This window comes from Rhamphochromis sp. 'chilingali' (assembly GCF_963969265.1).
Source record: "Rhamphochromis sp. 'chilingali' genome assembly, chromosome: 15".
Lineage (NCBI taxonomy): Eukaryota > Metazoa > Chordata > Actinopteri > Cichliformes > Cichlidae > Rhamphochromis > Rhamphochromis sp. 'chilingali'.
This window is the reverse complement of record NC_137942.1, coordinates 32,800,104-32,820,211: the sequence shown is the minus strand read 5'-3', so window position 1 is coordinate 32,820,211 and position 20,108 is coordinate 32,800,104. Positions and strand designations below refer to the sequence as shown.

Below are 20,108 nucleotides of genomic sequence, written 5' to 3'. Positions count from 1 at the left end.
TAAGAAGTGAATGCTGTCATTTAACCAGGGAGACGACTTTGAAACCGGAGCTAGTCTAACTTTGACAGGACAAACATTGTCTAAAATACAAAGACAATGATTATTAAAAAGATTTGTTAAAAAATGAACATCGTTATAAGGAGATAAAACTAAATTAAAGGCATCGGAAAATTTAACAGCAGTAGAGGAATTTAAGATGCGAGAGCTAACCACACGTCGAATAGGAGAGAAGGACAGATGAAAAGACAGGTTAAAAAGAAAACAACGATGGTCCGAAATAAAATGTCCTCAGTACAAATAAAATCAATGTTTAAACCTAAAGTAAAAACAAGGTCCAGTGTGTGTCCTTTGGTGTGTGTGGGACCAGACACATGCTGAGTAAAATGAAAAGAATCCATGACGCTGAGGAAACCTCTGGCAAAGAGGTCGGAGTCATCATCAACGCTAGGGGTGCAACGATATTCGTATCGATATTGAACCGTTCGATACAGTGCTTTCGGTTCGGTATGCATATGTATCGAACAATACAAAATTTTTAATTTATTTTATCAACTTTCCTTCTGACGATGCTGTCTGTGTTGAGCGCTCAGTGAATCTGCGTTCGACTACTCCGCCTAGGGTCGACAGTGCAGCCTAGGCGGAGTAGTCGAACGCAGATCCACTGAGCGCTCAACACAGACAGCATCGTCAGAAGGAAGAGCGCAGGGCACCTCCCCCACTCTCATTCAGATCTGGCGTTTGGAATTATTTTGGTTTTCATGTGACGTATGACCCTGAAGGTAAGCGAGTCATGGACTAAAGTAAAACAGTATGTTGGATGTGCCATGCAATGCTCAATTACATGGGTGGGAACTAGTGTGTTAGCGCAGTTAGCTCGTTAACGTGTTGGCCGTCTAGCCCCATGCACGGGGCGATCGGCGGTAGCTCGTTAACGGAGATTTGCCGTGTTGTGGCGTTAAGGTCATTTCAACGAGATTAACCTGAAAGCACTAGTGGGAACACAACGAATATGACTGCACATTTACACCGACATCATCCTAGTGCAAAGACCAAAACAACAAGCATGCTACTAACTTTAGCCGAGTCATTTAGACAGCTGTTAGCACATGATTCTCCTTATGCTGCTGAGAATATAGCCCAGAAGAAGCGGATAGTATAGCTTTTATTTTGGAAAGAGCCATTTCTCTGTAATAAACTCTCTTTTCCAAAGATGAGTGATTCCTCAATCAGATACAGGGCTCGCAATATCGCTAGCCCGACGTCCCGGAGCTAGCGATTTTTCCAGTCGGGCTACCAAAATCTATCTCTTCCCTGCCCGTCGGGCTATTGTAGGAAGGAAAAATATATGTCAATGCTTTTGCATTCTTTCGGAAATGTAGCTGGGTAATTATGTCATTGGCATCGGTGAGCCACTGTCAATATGTGACATATTGAAATCGCGTTTGAATTTGCGCTCGTTTTTTGCTTTCACTTTGCAATCGTGCGAACTGTGTATAGAGAGCGACAGCACTGATCTGTGAGTGATGATAATTTGTGCACCAATTCCTCTGACATCGTCTTATTAATCGTTAGCTTACTATGCAAACATGACAAGTGAAATCTCCCGCAGCTTAAACATGTGAGAGGTTGATCGCGCAGAGAATCGCTGAGCTTATGTGAGTCCGTGTGTAAAAGCATTTCAGTTCTGCTGAGCCAAATAAGACAGGTCAGGGTGAAGAAGTGACAGCCAAAGAAAAGCTTACCACAAAACGGAGAAATTATGACAAATCAGACTATAAGGCAAAAAGAAAGTGCAGCTTTATGGTTTCATGGACAAAATAATTTCTGTGGCTGCAATATGACGAGCTAAATAACCAGGGCTGCACATAAGTGGTCCGCAGGTGCGCATTTGCTTTCAAAATAAAAAACACGCACAAGGGTTAGGGTTAAATTTAAAAACTGTACTTTTGAGTTAAAATATATATTTATAATTTTAATAAATGACAAATTAAAAAGGCATGAACATTTTTTTGTATCGAAAAAATATCGAACCGTGACACCAAAGTATCGAACCGAACCGAACCGTGAATTTTGTGTATCGTTGCACCCCTAATCAACGCGTATATTAAAATCCCCGACTATAACCAGTCTGGACAGCTTCGAAGTCGAGGATAAAAAGTCACTGAACTCCTTTAAAAACATACCGTTTAGGCCAGGTGGACGATGCACTACAGCGCAGTAGAACAGTCGCTCCTTATACTGTAGATTTTTCTATAAGAAGACAATCTGACTTAGTTGAAAGTCAGGTTAAGCAAGACCTACTTAGAGTTTACAGAAGTCTTCAGGAAGAGGTTCTTATCCATGTCTGTGTGTGATTTTTAAGACATGCAGATAACACAGTAACTATTATCTCAATGAGTATAAAATGGAATTACTACTGTTTAAACATCAAATTGGTTGCTGGGAAAGGATAAGACCTGTTACATCATGCTTTCATTTTACTGCGATGTTTTCAGTTCCTTTTAACCTGCAGTAGTTTTGAGGACTAATTATTTTGTGCGTCCTAATTTCCATCCGTGGCAGCACTTTGTACACTAAAAATAAATAATAGGATGCAGTTTCATGCACCTCCTGCTATTGAATAATGCGCTGGGCTTGCTCTGTCAGGATGTCAGTGGGTGGGGGAGACATTGTGGAATAAAATATAGGTCAGCTTTTCTCCAACAGAAGATTTATGTGTTGCTCATGAACGTAGTCACTGCTGCAGTCCCAAAGTGGAGCCACAGGTCTTACAGAAGAAGGCTTAATGGCGTCTGAAATCCTTCAATTGTTTCCGCGTCCGCTGACAACAATTGACATTGTCATAGCTGTGAGTGTTGCCACGGCCCACAATATCTTTTACTTTATTCAAACACTTGCAAAGGCAGAGGGAGCAGTACAGAAACACTGTTTTAATGCTAGCATGGAGAAACTTGAACAAAGTTCATAAAAACAAAAAAGAAAACCAGAGTGAAAACAGCTCAAGGAAAGAGGGCAGCAGAGTTGTTCGATACTTCGCGACCCTTGAGCCCTCACTGCTGAATTGCACCTGCCTTCCTCCCACCCTGTTGACAGCATTTAGCACCATGACAAGTATCATTTTGAGCTAAAAAGCTTCTGCTGTGGACGTAACCTCACAGCTTAGACGGTTTGGGAGTGAGACCGGAACTCTTTCTCAAAATGCAAAGTGACAGTTGAACTGGAAACGAACCCATGCTAACACAATTATTAGCATATCAGTAGAATAGAGTAGTTAGGTTTGTGGTTGAAACCTCAAACTGTTCCTGTGTGAAGTTTGCCTGCTCTCCCTGATGACCTGACTGGAAAGCAGTAGGAAATCTCCCAGTTCAATTATAACTCGCTTCAGTGACAGTGAAAGTTATAGTTTAGAATAGTTTCACTCAAGTCCTGATGAGGAAGATGGGGTCATTAATTGCACCATCGGTTAATGTTGTGGGATAGAATTAAAATTCACCCCTCAAACTGCTGAGCTGGTCTTATACTCTGACAGTGCTCTCGCTGTCAGCCAAGGGCTCAGTCACGCAGGCCTAGAGACTGGTTAACCACCACCTGGTAATCTGACTGCAAGTGAAAAAAAATGCAAAAAAAATCCCTTACAGATTTCAGGATAATATTCTTCAACACAAAAACGCTGCAGAGAAGAACGGAACATGATCAAGAAATGCCAAAGCCAACCCAGGACTGTTCCAAATGGAAAGACATTCAATTTCATAGAAGCCATCTATGTCCACTGTGAACGACCATCTTTGAACAGAGGCGCTGGCTTACGACACCAACTGTGTCTCTATAATCCAGTTTCGAGATCATTTCCCAGACGCCTTTATGCCCACTCACACCCTGGGCCTTTTGACTTCAGGAAATCATATGATGGGGTGCGGCTAGGTTTCACAGTGAGCTCACCCGAAACCCTGGCTGACTGTGACCTACACCTCTTTTCACACCTTGACTTGTGCGATAAGGTAGAGGATCAACGGGGGGTTTATGACCCTCTTGGGGAGACACTCCACCATTTGACCCTAAAACTGAAAGCTTCTCAGATAAGAGGTGAAACGTCTTCAAGTAACTTCAAGAAGTTCAGATGCCTTTTTTTCCAAGCTCCTTAGACTATGATCACCTGCATGACGGAGAACCTTCACAGACTAAACAGTGAGACTTAAATCACATCTGATGTACATCAGACTAGAGTCTGTAAGGGCAAGATGGTCTAACATGGTGTCAAGACTACATGCATACATCGTATATACACACGAGATTCCAGCGAGTTACTTTGCCCTATCTTGAGACAAGTGAGGGCAGTTTCACACTAATCAGACACACACATCTTGCCCAGCATTCCTACCTCTGCCGGGATGTTCCAGACAAGTCTCTGAGGTTGGGGTAGAGAAGGCTCCACATCACCTTTACAGTGGCCGTCCTCGGTGTAGCCTAGCTGGAAGGCATCTGTGGCCAGCGTGTACTGGAGGAAAAAATAATAGTGAAGGAAAAGATTATTGAGACTTAGTATGAGAGTTAGCACAGCCATACTTGCAAAAATGTACCCCATTATAAAAGGGGAAAAAAGGTTTTTTTTAATGGACGACACAAAAATACAAGAGAGCTGATGAGTGCTTGAAAACTCAGCATAAGCATTTTTTAAGTTGCTGCTAATGCACTTGATTAACTGATTATCTACAATTGTTAACATTAAATGTTACATTTCATGACAGCCCAATTACAAAAAGACGGAACTAATTTTTGGAAAAGTTGCCGGGACGAAGTCTGTTCTCTCTAAAGAGCAGAGTTAGGTTTGCAACACTGCATCAAACAAACCACAAAATCTGTGACAAGCTGGACTTATTAAGCCAGAATCAACAGCGCAACATTTGGAAACCTTTTATAGACAGGAAACTACAGAAAGTCTAGCGTTTTTGGATTTTCAGACTAAACCAGATAACAATGGTAAGACCCTTGTGCATAATTCAGGCTAGCTGGCAACATCAAAGCTTAACAAATGAACTCAAGGATCGAATATTTCTTTATCACTGGCCAAAAGAAGAAGCTACTTAAAGTAGAATATTTAAAATGAGCTCAGACAAACATGATGCATTCATGTGTATGTGATATACACATGAATGCACTCTATTCTTTTCAGCTGCCCGGATCATTGGCTGCAGCTAACCCTCTCTATTCCAGCACACCAACCGCCTGCACGTCCTCCTTTCACTACATCCATGAAGCTCCTCTGAGGTCCTCCTCTTCTCCTCCTGACTGGCAGCTCCATATTTAACATCCTATATTCAATGTTCCCTCTAATTTTTCATGTGTGTGAGCGAACACACAAACTCCCTGAGCGTCCCTTGGACCACTGTGAGCGACAGCAGACGTGTGCACTGTGGTCACGCCAGCATCCAAGTTACATGTTTATTAAAATAATCAAATTACAGCATTTACATTTATGTTAGCCGACTTTTAATTAACTGCTTTAGCCCACTTACAATGAAAATGAAAATAAATCTTCTTCATGACCTGTGTAGCATGTTAACACTATTGGAAGTAAAAATTACTTGAACTCCAATTTTGAAAACATTACCTAAAAATGCAGCCAAGGCGTTTTTTTAAACAAACATTTCAAACTATTTACAGAACAATCAGCTGTTCTGCATCAAATCTGATGCCAGATTTGATCCAGATTTGATTCCTGTCCACTATGAGATGAAGGAGAACATCAGCCTGATACCTGCAGGCCTGACAGCAGCAGATGTATCACTGCTGTAACACCTGTAACACTCAGCAGTCGCCTCATTGTTCTGACACACAACAACACTATTGACTACACTACACACTCACTACACACTAACTACACAAGATTTGTACTAAAAGTCACAAATCTCTCACATCTCAAAACACTGCCGTCACTCCTAAAACTTCCCCCTCCCTAAACAACATGTTGCTATATCATTTTTTGATTGGTCGACATGGTACATTTTTCCACCAATAGGAAAGGCTGGGTTTTTTTCGAGCGTTTTCCTTATAAAACGCCGTTTTTACCGTTTCTTCCCGCAGTAAATATAAACAACGACAGTATTCAGGAAGAAAACCAAACATTGCAGATATTTTATCATAACTCTGGTTTTACGTGGCCGATCAACACAATTTAAAAATATAAAGTCCACACTTTCTCCGTCAGTTGTTCCGTCGGTCCTGCTCACAACTCCAATGGTTGTACACGTTGTCATTAACGTGGCTTCACTCCACATCAGCCGCTTTGCTAAAACACCGGTGTCGGCACATAAGGACGCTGTCATATCCTGTCAACCACGTTGATTGGCTGCGTATATACGAATGTGAATCGCATTATTGGCTGGACTATGGGATAAGGTGGCATCGTTCTGATCCCATACAGGAGCAGCCAGTCACTGACTAACACTGCAAAACAGGATTGTTAAAGTTTTAACTTTAATTTCAGTTCAGGTTAGATTTTTTTTTGTGCGCAACGCAGATTTTCTGTGCGCAGAGACTGTGCCAGCAGTGCGCAATCAGAGAGTAGCTTAGAGGGAACATTGCTTATATCTGATATATCCACCATCTCTCCCCTGCACATGTCCAAAGCATCTCAGCCTTTCCTCCAAAATGCTCGACCCAAGCGGTTCCTCTGACGTACTCATTTCTAAATCTGTCCAATGAAAATTCCTCTTTTGGTACCCCATCATACGCTTTCTCAGTGCAGCTCCTTCTGACATTCTCCACCATCCACCATCAAACGTGCAGTTTAAGGTGCTCTTTCTCAGCGTGAAACCATACTGCTGCCTAAAGATAATCTCTGCTCTCCTCTCTTCTTAACCCAGGGTTAGAAATGTTCATTCTTAAACATCATCATGTAACTGAAACACAGATTTCTGCAGTCTTAGTAGTTTTGCTTCTTATATCAAGTCAAATTAATAAATGCTGCTAATATTATCAGATAGCATGTTTTAGTCTTGCTTTTATCTCACTGTGGTAAAAATGGTGGGTGTTGAAGGCCATTAGTTCAAGTCTGATTGTGTCCCCGTAAGTGTCACTTCCTCTTTGCTGTGCTTTCTAAGATAATACTGTAACACAATCAGATTCTTTTAACACAGCCAGTTCCTGGAACTGGCTCCATCTGGAACTTTCAACTTGCAGCTGTGCTATCCCTGTGTGATAAATGCATGTCAGCACAAATTCAGAAATAAGACCAAGGATCACCTCCCAAAGGTGCGCTACAGTTGGTGCATCAGCCCAGGAGTGCTCTGCATTCAGCCCGCTCTTCCCATTCTTGTAGATCACAACGGAGAAGGATTTATCAAACCACCTGGGAGAGGAGAGAAGATAAAGCATAAAAGGAGATGCGTGTTGCCACAGCTTGTGTAAAGGACACCCGAGTCGAGTCGCAGATGCAGAAATAAGAATCCTGGCTTTAGACCAGACAAAACAGATTGGAACAGGGCAGGTCTATAACCAGTGTCACAACAATGATACCGATGCCATGCAGATATGCATCTTATTTTTCCTTGTATTCTTAAAACGCATTTAGTTTAGACAACTACCCTGTGAGACAAACTGCTCCACGCACCATCCCCCACACAGAAAGCTTTAAATCTGTCAATCCTTTCTGTCAAGGTTTCCTGTGTGGAGTCCAAATCAGCCTCAGGTGTCTGTTTGGTGTCTGTAGCTGAATTTCAATGAAGAAAGTAAAGGATTAAATAAAGGATTCATCACAATCCTTTATTTTTACATGTCTGATAGTGGTTTTTGTCACCATCACAAACCAAAGGAGAATCCTTGGCAGCCTGAGGCCTGTGAGAAGTGGAGTAATCACAGACATGTTGCTGCGGAGGAATGATTCTGTGACCTCAGTCCTGAACTCCTAGTAATGCACATTTATTCTCCAGAGATGTAATTATTACTGTTAGCATCACAAGTTTTTTGCCAGGTGTGACTCACTGAGCAGCTGAAATCACGTTACACTGTTTTGCAAGAAAGATGACTAGATACACATAGCAGCTGACAGCATCTGTCATAAGACAACAAAAGCTAAACATTAGAAACTGATTACTAGGGCTGGGTTATATCATACCGTTCACGGTAATACCGGTGTAATGTCAGGCAACGATAGGAAAATGAAATATTGCGATAGACTATGGGTAAAACACGCAGTGCCTTTGTTTACATACGTACATGGCGGCGACGCAGAACGAGAAGAGCGAAAGTGGATCATTAAATGAAACGGATGAACCAGAGTTGGTTTGTAAAAATGCTGCAACTTCAGTGGTGTGGAACTGGTTCAGCTTTCGTCCGTCAGATACACAACAAAGCACTATTTTTGGTAGCGCATGCTAGCGGGCCGTCGTTATTACTGTGTTGTTTGGAAAATACGGCGCACTTAAAATCAATCCTTTGATTTTTCTGAAAATCGACAGAGCCCCTTATAATCCCGTGTGCCTTATGTATGAACTCTGGTTGTGTTTACTGACCTCGAAACGATTTCATGTACACGGCGCTCGAAAATCTGTCAAATGTTTGCTAAGCTACAAAGCAGCACCGCTTGATGGATTGTGGGAGCATTACGGCTATCGTAGGCGGAGCCTCGCGGAGTGATACGTACTGTGCTTCAACATAATGTTACCGTATTGTGTGTGTATAACCTCTTTTTAAGTTTTGTGGATATTATACATGGTTATGCTGAGGATGTGTCGGCCAGTTTCCACTGGAAATGCCTTTTGGTTAAACTGTCAGCGAGGAATTTGCATTTGCACTGTTAAGCTAGCACTTGGCAACAGTGGGAACACTCTCCCCCTGCAACTAAGGCATGGGGTGTTAAGGGTCATGTGACTCAGCCCTAACTATATGCTTTATAAAAATGGAAAGTTTAAACCTAATCTTAAATGCAGAGAAAGTGTCCGTCTCACTAATCCAAACTTGGAGCTGAAGAGGGGCCTAAAGGCTGAAGGTGCTACCTCATCCTACTTTTAAATATCCTCGGAGGCACTGAGTGAAGTACTTGTTTGGAGTAACATGGTACTTTCAGGTCTTTACAATAAGATGGACCACGATTAACCAAAATCTTATATGCATGGAGATAAAGATCATTTTTCCTATGTGGAAAACATCAGCATCACATTACATCATTCTTACATGGACGGACTATGAAGCGATCAGTTGCCACAGGATTCCCAGAGCATTCCCTTGGGTATGTATTCTACTCGAAGCGGTGATGTGATGAAGTATCTTTTGTCTCCATGATGAACCAAATAATGCTACAAATCTACCTTCACTTTCCAATTTTTATACAATGCTTACTGCAGTTAGGCTCTTGAAGGCACCAAACACCGTTTTAAATATACCAGATCCATAAAACCCCTCCCCACACAGGTTCCTTAATGACCTCCTCACCTGTCATAACATTTCCCATGAAGCAGAGACTTGGCGTAGCGGTCCAAGTTCCCCTCTGGGTCATCTCCCCTCATGCCTTGCTCCTCGTCGTCCAAGGTTACAAAGAAGGCCGCCCTCTCAATGATATCCAGCGATCTCTTGTTGACCCCAGAGCTGAAGTACTGCTTCCTCATCTGAGCCCAAGGGATTCTGGGAGGAGATGACATATATATATTATTATATATTAGTGTGTGAATGTGTGTGTGAATGGGTGAATGACTGAATGTAGTGTGAAGCGCTTTGGGGTCCTTAGGGACTAGAAAAGCGCTATACAAATGCAGGCCATTTACCATTATAAATCATTGCTTTGCTCACGGGTCTGTACTCACAGTCAGCAAGTCTTTTTGCACAACTGTCCTAAAACAAAGTACTAAAAGAGCCTCGGAAGTGGAGAAAGTTCACAGAAGGCTCAACTCAGCGGAAACTACAGACGCTCCATAACAATCATGAGAAAACGTACTTCACTAAACACTGCATCCTTCTCAAGTACTTAGTCCACTCTAAGATAACTTAAGACAATCTGAAAACTCACAAAACATCAAACTATTGTTTCCATCAAGCAGACTGAAGCTTCCAACAAAGTTTCCACACAGTCAAAGACATCAGCATGTGATGCAAATGTCAAAATCAGATGACAGTTCTTGGACAAAAGCCCAGTGATGTTTTCTAAGATCTCGTACTGTGTCCGATTTGCTGGTCGGCTCACTACTTTAGTAATAAGCACAGCTTGACGGACGGGCCATTAATGCAAAGGCTCATTGGACTGTTCCTGCTAAGCACGTCGGTGGCACTTTTCACACTTTGTTTGCTTTAAGCCATGCATAATGTGCAGGCAGCACAATATCCAGACTGTAGTTCTGATGTCATTTCCATCTTTTTGTAAATTCTGCACAATACTGATCATACCAGAAAACAAACCAGCACGAGACTAGTAACAGGATGGGAGCGCCTGCTAAAGACACCCAGTCTAAAACAGATTTAACATACACAACAATATATAGCTTTAATCACAACAGGGAATCCTGAAGAGAGGGAGACGTGCATATATGCCAAGTCTTAATGGCCTTTGGAGAAAAGCGCAATTGAAAGTTAAATCATGTGAGCTTATCAAAGAAAATCAGTATGCATAGATTTCTATCAGTGAGGGCATTAAGAAACAACACACTGACATGTGGGTGTTTCGTGTGGGTTTTTTTCCACATGTCAAAGGCAAACAGTTCACCAGCACACTTATTTCTCATGATTGCCAGCACAAACACACGTAGGCTATGACTGAACAAAGGCACATGTCCTCATTTCCTTCACAATCATGAGTTGGGTTTGCCAAAATTCAGCATCCTATCACAACACCATGTCTCGTAGGATCCTAACAATCCATTTGCTGATACACGTTAGCTTTTGCACTCTCTCCTTCTTGGTTTTGTTTTTGTTATGCTTCTACATCTTAGGAAAACAATCTAGACATGTGTGTACAACAGACATTACAAATACAAACATGCATAAACTTGAAGAGCTGATCCCTACATTTCTTTTCTTCATCGGTTCTTCTAGCCAAAATTTATTTACACTTACTGTTCACATGATTAATTTCCACTGTTTTGCTTTCAATCATTTCAGTGAAGCCAACCCAAACTTTTCCCCTAGGTTTTGAGGAATTAAGAGAGCAGAGTTAGAAACCTTCACACTCAACTAAAGATGCCCACAGCCAGGAAAACGAGCAGGTGGCTGAATATCCCACTTCTTTGCTTTAATAAACTCCTGGCTTGCTTTGGCTGTATGCTTTGGCTCACTGTCCATCTGTATGATGAAACACCATCTAATCAATTTGACTGCTTTTAACTGGATTTGAGCAGAGAGTCTCCGAACACCTCAAAATTCATGAATGCCAGTGGCAGCCGTGCAAGCCCAAACATCACACAGTTTTATAGATGATGCTGTGTGCTTTGGAGTTTTCCAATCTATTCTTGAGGCTTTACTTTCATGCAGTCTTCTCTTTATGGTAGACTCGGATATCGATATGCGTACCTCCGGGAAAGTGTTGTTCACTTGGTTGGCTTTTGTGAAGCGGTTTCTCATAACCATGGAAATGACTCTTGGATCAACCATTGTTGTCTTCCGTGGGCGTCCGGGTCTTTTTGCGTTGCTGAATTTACCAGTGCTTTTTTTTCCCCTCTCAGGAAGTACCAAACCGTAGATTTTGCCACTTCTAACATTATAGCAAATTCTTGCATAGTTTATTCTGTTTTAGCAGCTTAAGGATGGCATGTTTCCCGTGCATGGAGAGCTCTTTTGACCGCACGTTGTTAGTTCACAGAATGTTGCTTGGATTTGGAAGATCTAACTTTAAATGAAATCCAAGCCTTTTATCTGCTTAATCGATAATGACATAATGAACTTTCATATGAAACAGCCTTCGAGTCAATTGTCCTGTTACTTTTGTCCCTTTAAAAAAAAAAAAGAAAAAAAGAAAAAGAGGGTGGCACATGTTAAGGAGCTGAAACTTAAAACTGGGTACTCTCAAATGAAAGCTGAGTCTACACATTAAGTCCATTGTATAACTCAGACCTTCCCAAAGTGTGGGGCCCGCCCCATTGCAGGGGGGGGGGGCGCGTGGAATGAAAATGGGAAAAAAAACTAAACGCTTGGACACAGCTAGCACAGGGCGCCCACAGAAACGCAAAGCAGGAGATGAAGCATCGCTGAATATGTTTCCAAACCAACTTCATTCTAAGCCAAAGACTAGAAAACATGGTGAAGCAAATCTGCCCTTTGGTTTCACCTGCACAGGTGCTGAGGTAGGTCTCCCTGCAGGATTAGTTTTTCCTGTGTCGGGAGCAGCGTCGGGCGGTTCAAATCACGGACAAACAGGATCCTACAGTTGTTTATGTTTTTCAACCCATTTTGCACAGAGAGGCATTTTTTTGAAAAATGTATTGACAGCAATGTTGAATATTATTACACATGAAAAAAAAACTACAGTAAAATAATCACATCGTGACGCCTCTGCCTTTGTAAATGGAGGGACAGTAACTGTGTGTGTGTATGTAAGCGTGTAAAACCTGCAGACAGTCAGATTAACAGTATTTTGTCTCTATCTGCCATTCTGCAATTCATCTCATGTAAACAATAACGTGGCCACAGCGTGACGTGGAAAAGGCACATACCTTTGACGTTGCATGACCAACTCTGTATTCCTCGTCCACACGGAAACGCAAAAAAGGAGTTTAAAAAAATCTCCGTTTTCGGTGATTCAAAACGCCGTTTACGTGGACGAAACAGCTGCGTTTTCAAAAATCCCCGTGTAGGTGCGGACGCAGCGTAAAAGAGTTTCTTTTATTACTACCTGTAATTTATTGCAGATTACTTGTATTTGCTTAATTGTTTACTAAATGTTTGAGGTGTTAAATAAACCGAAATGGAACAAAATATGGGCGTGTGTGGTTGGAGGATGTGTTAGTGCGTGTGCGTGCGCACGTGCGAGAAGGGGGGGGGGGGGGGGGGGCGCGAACATTTTTCTTGTAAAACAAGGGGGGCCCAGCAAAAAAGTTTGGGAACCTCTGGTATAACTAATCATATGTATCAGTAAAGAGCTCTGATTAGTATATTATGGTGCCATCCAGTGGTCGCGCTGTAGCTGCCTCTGAGCAACCTGCTAAATATAAAGACAGCAGGTTCAAACAGCTTTATACAAACTGGCTGTGTTTCAGTAAAGAAATAAAAAAAATGTAATTATTTTATTTTAATGAAAGAAAATAGTTTATTTTAACCTTAAAAGGTTTATTCAGTTTTAAAGAACCTCTTATCAATAAACCTTAAATACAGACTAGAACCTGTTCATATTTCTCCCAAATATTTCAGTTAGTCAAGTTAGAAAATGTATCAAAATTGCCTACTATAGCCTGTATATAAAAAGGGATAAAAAGGTGTGTGACGTCACCCGCTTTTCCCCGACATTTAGAAAATTCAAACAGCAGCACGCTTGCTGCTGCCATGTCAAATTTTTGGAGCCAGTAGTAAGCATATCAGGATGATAGGGGGCTGCCACTTTGTACGCACCTGTCTCCAGCAGTGAGAGCTCCCAGCTTCTCCTCTCCAGGAAGCGGGTGTGAAGCGTCATCCAGGATTCTCTGGATCTGGTCTTCAATCTCCCTGGGGGACAGCAGGCGGCCTGCCCGGTACACCCACAGGCGAAAATAGCGCCCCCTGTGGTACACTGCTACAAACTCGCTGTCTAGCCAGTGCTGGAGCACATCTGTGAAAAAGAGTAGGGCCGTGGCATATTATACAGTCTGCAACAACAATAAGATATAACCATGAGATGTGTTTACATTGCCTAAAGTGTGTAAAAAGACAAGCCCGGGCATGTCTGAGTGTAAGAGCGCATCAGCCTCCGATGATAATTTAGTACCTGATAATGAACTTCAATACCATACTTCAATAATGCTACTTCAATATCCTCATATCCTGAATATCCGGCTTCAGGTAATAGAAATAAAATGGGCATATAATAGAAGAACAGCAATCAATAGAATTTAGCAGAGAAACAGCTTCCCTTATTAAAGACACTTGAGCGAGAGAAATACAGCTGCAACAATCAAAGTGCATGTTTATGTGCTGCATCTACTCTGAGTATGTGTGTGTTTGTTACCAGTCTCGACTCCTGGTGTGCGCGTTGTGTTGAACATCCTCTCACACTGAGCAGCACACAGGGGGATGACGGTACCCGGAACGCGGCTCTACAGCACAAAGACACAAACACACTGGCTATTTTCCATTTGTTTTAGATGGACATTAGACCCTTAGATAACACAACCCATTGTTATTTGAATCAATGGAAATCAGCAGCCACTGACCACTAAATACAGCCTACACAGATGGCTGCACCCTTCCGTTGCTCTCGCTTTAAAGGGGAGCTGTAAAAAAGCAAGGTGGGTAGTAGACAGACGATTTTGGAGCACATCAAAGGTTCTGCAGTACCTCACGAAACAAGAGTCACTGCCAGAATAAACTGACTATCAAAGGCATGTGCGCCCATATTACACAATGGGCTGTGGACTACCTTCCAAAATTAATGATAAGTTTAGGACTTTTTACTCTCAACATTACACCTTCCCGCAGGAAAGCACCTTAATGGATAACTTTAACCCTTTAAGACCCACCATAGAACCAAGTCTGCCAGAGCATATCGTTATATTTTTACATGTAAACTGATCTCCTGCTATTTTAAAGTGGAGGTTAGTATAGTCATACACTGGTGCCCTTCCATCCACAGGAAACAACTCACTTTTATATAGGTTGAGCTTGTATCCTGAAAACTGACCAAATTGGTGAAATTCAATTTAATTTTATTAACAATTCAATCAGAGAACAGTTGGAGGGGTGCTTTACTGAGCTGTAGGTCCTAAAAGAATAAATGCCTTTTTACATGCCAGCCCAGCAATTTCCTTCATCACCACGAAGGAAAACAGTCTGTGTGTGTCCGAGTTCGGTTATTTTTTGTGTCACAGGTTAACCTGCTTATACAGAGACCCCCAGTATGGGCTACTCCAGAGCCTTTTCAACAGAGATAGAAACGACAGGGAGCAGGCGCATCTAGTACACGTAGAGGTGCCGCAAAACCCCACAGAGCTCAGCAGCCAGCGCAACAAATTCTGGATCCTTGGCTTTTAGTTAGCAGTTAGCAGCTGTTTCTGCTGTGAAGGGGCCTTTATGTTTCTTGTGTGTTTGTTTTATTTTGTTCTGCTTTGTCCTGTTGTACTTGCAATGGCGTTTTTTGTTTCTGTTTCTTGTTTTTGTACTTGTCCTGAGGGATAGGGCTACTATGTGGTATGGGTAGGGGGGTAAACTGCTTAACGCAATTACAAGATATGTGAGTGTGTCATTATTCTGTATTCTGTTATTTCTGTTCCTTCCTATCCCACGCAAAGCCACCTGGGTCGGCTGGAAGACTGTTTACTTAGCCTGGCTGGGCCAAGGACACTCTCTCAGCTAAACTCAGGATACACACAAGCATGTGCTGTCTACACCGGCTCTCCCTCACCCTTTACTCACCCCTGTTGCTTATCTTGTGTGTCTGTGGTGTACTGACAGTCATGTGCTTTTTGTGCTGGGGTGTTTTTTTCTGTTCTCAAACTGTTCTCCCATTAGGAGCTCAGTCTGAGTGGAGGTTTTTCCCCCTCCTCTCACCTCATGTTGTGTATTTTCGTTGTTTTTTTCCCACCAGTCTCTCTCTCTGACATGTCTCCCTAATGTAATGTTTGTGTAAAGTATGTTTGGTCATAGGGTTTCTTTGCATGTGCCATTTAGCATGCTGCCTGCTGTAACCCATAATTTCCTTCGGGATTAAAGTATTTCTGATTCTGATTCAGTTCAAACAGTCATTGTGAAACCTACTTGTTTGTTGTTTAACAATTCTGTGTGCATCTGTTTTTCTTTGTTACTTCAATTTAATAAAAATATCTTTGAGAAAAAAAATTTGTCTTTTATTCTGATCAGTCCAATTACATCTGAGACCATGTGTTTAAAAGCAATGCCACAATATTAATGCAATATTTCCATTGAATCCCTCTGTATTAAAACTGAATCTGAACTTTGAATACATTCTGGTCAACATAATAAAACAGGAGCTCATCATTTCAGCCTGAGAGACACTGACCTTTTTAAGATTACTGATGCAAACTTCTGACAGTGACAGGTATCATCAGAAATTTTATTTTTATTAATTTTAAAAACAAACAGCGCAACAGACGCAAACCCACTCCATCGCATTATTTTTCCAATCTGCAGAAATGTGTGCAGCCTCACCGGCTTCAGTTCCTCCCGGTTCACCTTGCGGCGGTAGAGCAGCAGGGCAGTGATCGTGTTCCCTGCCCTGGCCGCCTGCACTGAGGTTGGTGTCACGTACAGAAAATCCTGGAAGGACCACACAAGGGATAGATTTAAATAAAAGACAACTATCAGAAGATTTTTGATTTAGAACCAGAGGAAGGAGAATGAAATGTTGGATGATTCCCTCGTCTCTCTAAAAACACAGCCAACAAGATAAGGCTAAAAGGTTGAGCTGGACTGACAGGAAGCTCAGGTTTAAAAATGACAACAGGATATGAGGTGTAGATTTAATCAGGATCACGGGTAAAGAAAATAAAACATTCTGACTTTAATATAACTCCTAACCTTAGCTCAGAATGTAAACATGTAATTGTATAAAGAAGCAGTGGTTACCATTCCATAGTAGTTACTGTTGACCATTATGGGACCTCGGCTCCTTAAATAGACGTATTCCTCCCACCAGTCACTCACCTAGAGCCAAAACAGGAATCTAAAGTCTTTGTTCTTTTCAAACCAGGAGCACAAAGCATGAGGATTAAAAATTGCAAAATGTATTGCTTTACAGTTGCAAGCTTTATAAGAAAACTTGCAAATAAAAAGGGATAAATTACATTATGCATCAGCTGTGTCAGTAAGGGCACACTGACCGTGCACCACAGAGCAGTGACTCAAACCTGTAACAGTCAAACTCAGCACCCGAACAAGACGCAGCTCCTCAAGTTTAAAAAGTTCAAACACCAGGACGTGAGGACGTATTGTAGTGATAACAGAGGTCGTGACGATTTACAAGGAGGACAACAACAACAATTTGCTTTTTAAATAAGTACTGCGTCACTTCTGTCAGTTGTCACTCACAGATTACAGAGCTGGCAAAAGAACGTTTACTCAAGTAAAAGTTTACTGTGCCCAAGCGTTTGAAGTACTTTCATTAATAAAAATGCAAATACTGAACGTATGCGTTACAGTTCTCCCTCGCTATATCGCGGTTCACCTTTCGCAGATTTTTTTTTATTTTATAAATACAGCACATTGTGTTCTGCGTCCTGATTGTTTGACAATGATCTACAGCCAATCTCGTGCCATGTTTCCTGTACAGTAAAGAATGCATTCAGCTTGTCAAATTTACATAAATCTTAGATCACCAGCAGTGTGACTAAGTGCAGTACTGTATGTTTATAAGCCTTCTTCCCAACAAACACAACAATGTTGATGAAATGTTGCCACCTGCGTATTCCTTTGGTTTCCGTCTATAATACTGGACTTATTTTTCTACAAAGGTTTGAACTTTGAGAGTTTAAACAAGAGAGAAAAGTGTGAAAATGTTCGTGCCTGTCTGAGAAAAGTGTATAAAGTGTGTAGGGAGGGGTTTACAGCCTTAAAACATTATAATAATTATAAAAAAATAAAGTTGGCTACTTCGCAGATTTCACCTATCGTGGGTTATTCTTAAAACATAACCCCGGTGATGAATGAGGGACCGCTGTATATGCTTTAAATAATCATTAAGATGCTGCTATACTTTTCTGCACTACCAGGCGAGCACAGGAAACATTTGTGGCACCTTCACATTAATATGAAGGCTGTGAAGCGACTCACTGTGAGTGACACAAAGTGTTTGTCAAAACTGCAGCAGAACCACCACAAACACATTTAACTCATTCAAAGCTCAGAGCCGGAAGCTTCAGGATCAAAGCAGCTAAATGATGGGCATGTCCTGTGACCTGGTGAAGTTGTTAACAAGCTGGAGAAATGATGAAAATAACCGACATTTGTGTTGTTATATAAACCTGCTGCACCTGCTCTGGCAAGGTTAAAAAAAAAAAAGCAGCCATGCACAAATTCATATTCATGAAATTATTGGGGAAATTGTAAAGTTTAGTAATTTGTTTAATTATAAAAATGATATTATGCAGTGAAGAAGATTGTTTTTTGTTTGTATACAGAGTCAATTCATTTAGTTTGGACAAAGGTCAGCGTGTGTTGCCCTTGAGCATGAGTAACTCTGGGTTAGTCAATACACCCTCCTGTACCCCTCGCTGTCAGCTGCACTGGGTGTACTTCCTGCTGAATACCTACATAATTGGTGGCCCACAGAGCTTTAAGTTTCAGGTAGCGTTGGAGGCGGTTCCCCAGATTCGACTCAAACTCATTGGCCAGGTCTGACATGCGTTTAAACTCCGGGTCCGTCAGCAGAGGGCGCACCGACTCCAAGTACTGATAACAGCAAACATTCAGGCAGCGTTAATCTGATTCTTGAACACAAGATGATAAGGATAAGGATGGGGAAGAAAACAAACTTAAATGTGCCACCATGTGTTCAGGTGTATGTTCACGCTCACCCTGCTCACGGTGTCTTGGATGGCTGGAACGGGGAGGTGAGGTAGAGACGACTGATAGCTGTACAGCAAAGGCTTCCTGCTTGACAGCAACCTCACCAGAGGCTGAAAGAAACAGAGGTCAAAGAGGGGAGACAGTTTTAGACGGTCATTACAGACAGCGTGCTTTCAATAAGAAAATGTAATCTTATCCCTAAAAGAGATTTTCTACCTTTTACAACAAAAACCCTCAGTCTTTGAATATTAGAGAGGGCTGGGTGCGATCTTTATCACAGGAGGAGGTTTAATGACAATGAAAATAAAGTTTCTTTAAAGTAAAGCTCCCTTTCAAAGTTCTCTTCCAGCTAGGAGGCAGATACTGCTCCGATCCAAGACTGAAAAACTGGAGCTGTTTATTTAATCATCATGATTTTCAAAACCAGACTCCATGGACCAATCCTCCAAGATCAGATGAACATTCCTACTTCCAAGCAAAACTCACGCTTAAGCGAGTATTAAGTGTTGCTGTAAATCATCACCAGCAGTAGTTGAATTTTTTCTCCCAGTCAGGGCTCTGCAGGCCTGACAGTGTGTGCTGCCATCTACTGTAGATAACAGACGAGCTCAGAAGCTCGAACAAGCCCCACTTAAAAGGAATTAAACTACAAGAATGAGGCAAAGCAAACAATCCAGTGAGACTGTTACTCTTTCAAATCAGAGAAACATGTTTAAAACAGCTTTACATCATTTCATGTTTGCATAGAGCTGGGCGATATGAGATTTTTTCATATCACGATATGTTTTTTTCATTTCAGGCGATAACGATATCTATCACGATATAAGCCAAATAACTATATTTGTAAGATTTAAATGTGCCGTTGCTCACAAGTAAAATGTGAAATAATCAGCAGCTTGTTTTTAAATATTTATTTCCCATAATAAGTTCAACAGGGTAGATGTACTTAAGGAACATGAGACTTTTTCAGATAGATAAAGGCAAATATTGCAAACTACACAAAAGGCAGCCGCTAAAGCGTTTAAGTTTCAAAATAGAACAAATGAAACAGACTAAATTGTCAATTCCACTTAGAAACAAAATATTAATTCTAAAAATAAATCTTAGTTTGTTTTACAGAAGAACAGACAAAACTGACTAACTTTTGTCAATATCAAATAAACTGAGAACTAAAAGGAAATTCTCAATCTCTCCTTGTTGTATAGCTGAGCTTTTCAAACAGTTTTAACAGTTACTTTAGTCTGACAAAAGCCGAATGATGAATTAGCGCTTCCAGTCAGAGACTGAGGCTACGTCCACACGTACACGGGTATTTTTGAAAACGGAGATTTTCCGTTTCCGTTTTAAAAAATAATCCCGTCCACACATAAAGGCAGAAATGAAGGAAAACGCTGCTATGAACATTCCAAAGCAGCAGGTGGCGCTAGATTCCTAACCGTGCAGAAATGTTGGCCAATCAGAAGTCTAGAAGCCTCGGTGGG

General features: G+C 41.5%; 1 protein-coding gene across 1 annotated transcript in view; it reads right to left on the bottom strand.

Moving 5' to 3' along the window:
* Window positions 1-20,108, bottom strand: part of LOC308410932 (carnitine O-palmitoyltransferase 1, liver isoform-like) — a 61,078-nt gene that overhangs the window by 20,784 nt on the left and 20,186 nt on the right. Inside the window, exons 5-13 of the mRNA XM_080904599.1 lie at window positions 18,636-18,737; window positions 18,373-18,510; window positions 16,690-16,767; window positions 16,273-16,380; window positions 14,117-14,204; window positions 13,525-13,720; window positions 9,430-9,618; window positions 7,243-7,348; window positions 4,379-4,495 (exon numbers count right to left, since the gene is read on the bottom strand). Coding sequence (XP_080760725.1) covers window positions 4,379-4,495; window positions 7,243-7,348; window positions 9,430-9,618; window positions 13,525-13,720; window positions 14,117-14,204; window positions 16,273-16,380; window positions 16,690-16,767; window positions 18,373-18,510; window positions 18,636-18,737 — 1,122 coding nt within the window. The remainder of the gene's footprint in view (window positions 1-4,378; window positions 4,496-7,242; window positions 7,349-9,429; window positions 9,619-13,524; window positions 13,721-14,116; window positions 14,205-16,272; window positions 16,381-16,689; window positions 16,768-18,372; window positions 18,511-18,635; window positions 18,738-20,108) is intronic.